The 687-nt window shown below is 50.9% G+C and overlaps 1 protein-coding gene across 1 annotated transcript; it reads right to left on the reverse strand.

Annotated features, from left to right (window-relative positions):
* Window positions 1-604, reverse strand: JCM6883_004837 (uncharacterized protein; the record flags this gene model as incomplete). Its single annotated transcript, XM_076635755.1, has 1 exon — window positions 1-604. A coding segment is annotated over one exon (604 nt), but the record flags the coding sequence as incomplete, so codon positions are not given.
* Window positions 605-687: the final 83 nt, after the last annotated feature.

Here is a 687-nt window from a genome sequence, read left to right on the forward strand (position 1 = left end):
CGATGTCGAGTGTTTCGAGGGAGGAAAAGGTTGGTATAGGGAGCGAGTTGAGTTCGGCGTTGAAAGCTTGAAGGTGTTTTAAACGTGGGAAAGTCTGCGCGATCTTCGCGGGGGTTTCAACATGCATCAAGTCGAAGGTCAACCCTTCGAGATCTTTCCACCCGCTGCTTGCATCGAGCATCTCTGGTCCCGAGACAAACCATTCTTCAGCGAATCGTAGCGTTTTGACCTCGCTTGCGATTGAGACGAACTTTGTGACGAGTTCTCGGGCGGTGATGTCTATATTGAATTCGCCTGGGAGTTCATCCCAACATTGGCGGAATCGAATTGAACGAATATTTTGTGCGAGGTCTGGGTTTTCGAGGAAAGTTTTCAGAAGTAATGACGTTGCGAGCGAAAGTTCGACTGGTGATTCCATGGTATCGGGGTAGACGTCAAGAGCTCCGATTTCGACGTGTCTGTGGAGTTGGCGTCGTGCGGTGGAGAGAAATCGACGAGAGACGAGACAGACTTGGGCAAGGTCAAAAGGAATGTCGTCCATGGCTTTGATAATTTCGACGATGAGTTCATCTGGTAGTCGATGGGAAGCCGGAGTACCGTGCATGCTGAGGTTGTCGAGTCGAGGGAAGGGAGTGTGAAGAGAGAAAGGTTGGAGAGGGAGGGGAGAAAGAGGAGATTCGGCTGCAG

This window comes from Sporobolomyces salmoneus, assembly GCF_050403485.1.
Source record: "Sporobolomyces salmoneus JCM6883 DNA, S_salmoneus_JCM6883_v1_ctg226, whole genome shotgun sequence".
Lineage (NCBI taxonomy): Eukaryota > Fungi > Basidiomycota > Microbotryomycetes > Sporidiobolales > Sporidiobolaceae > Sporobolomyces > Sporobolomyces salmoneus.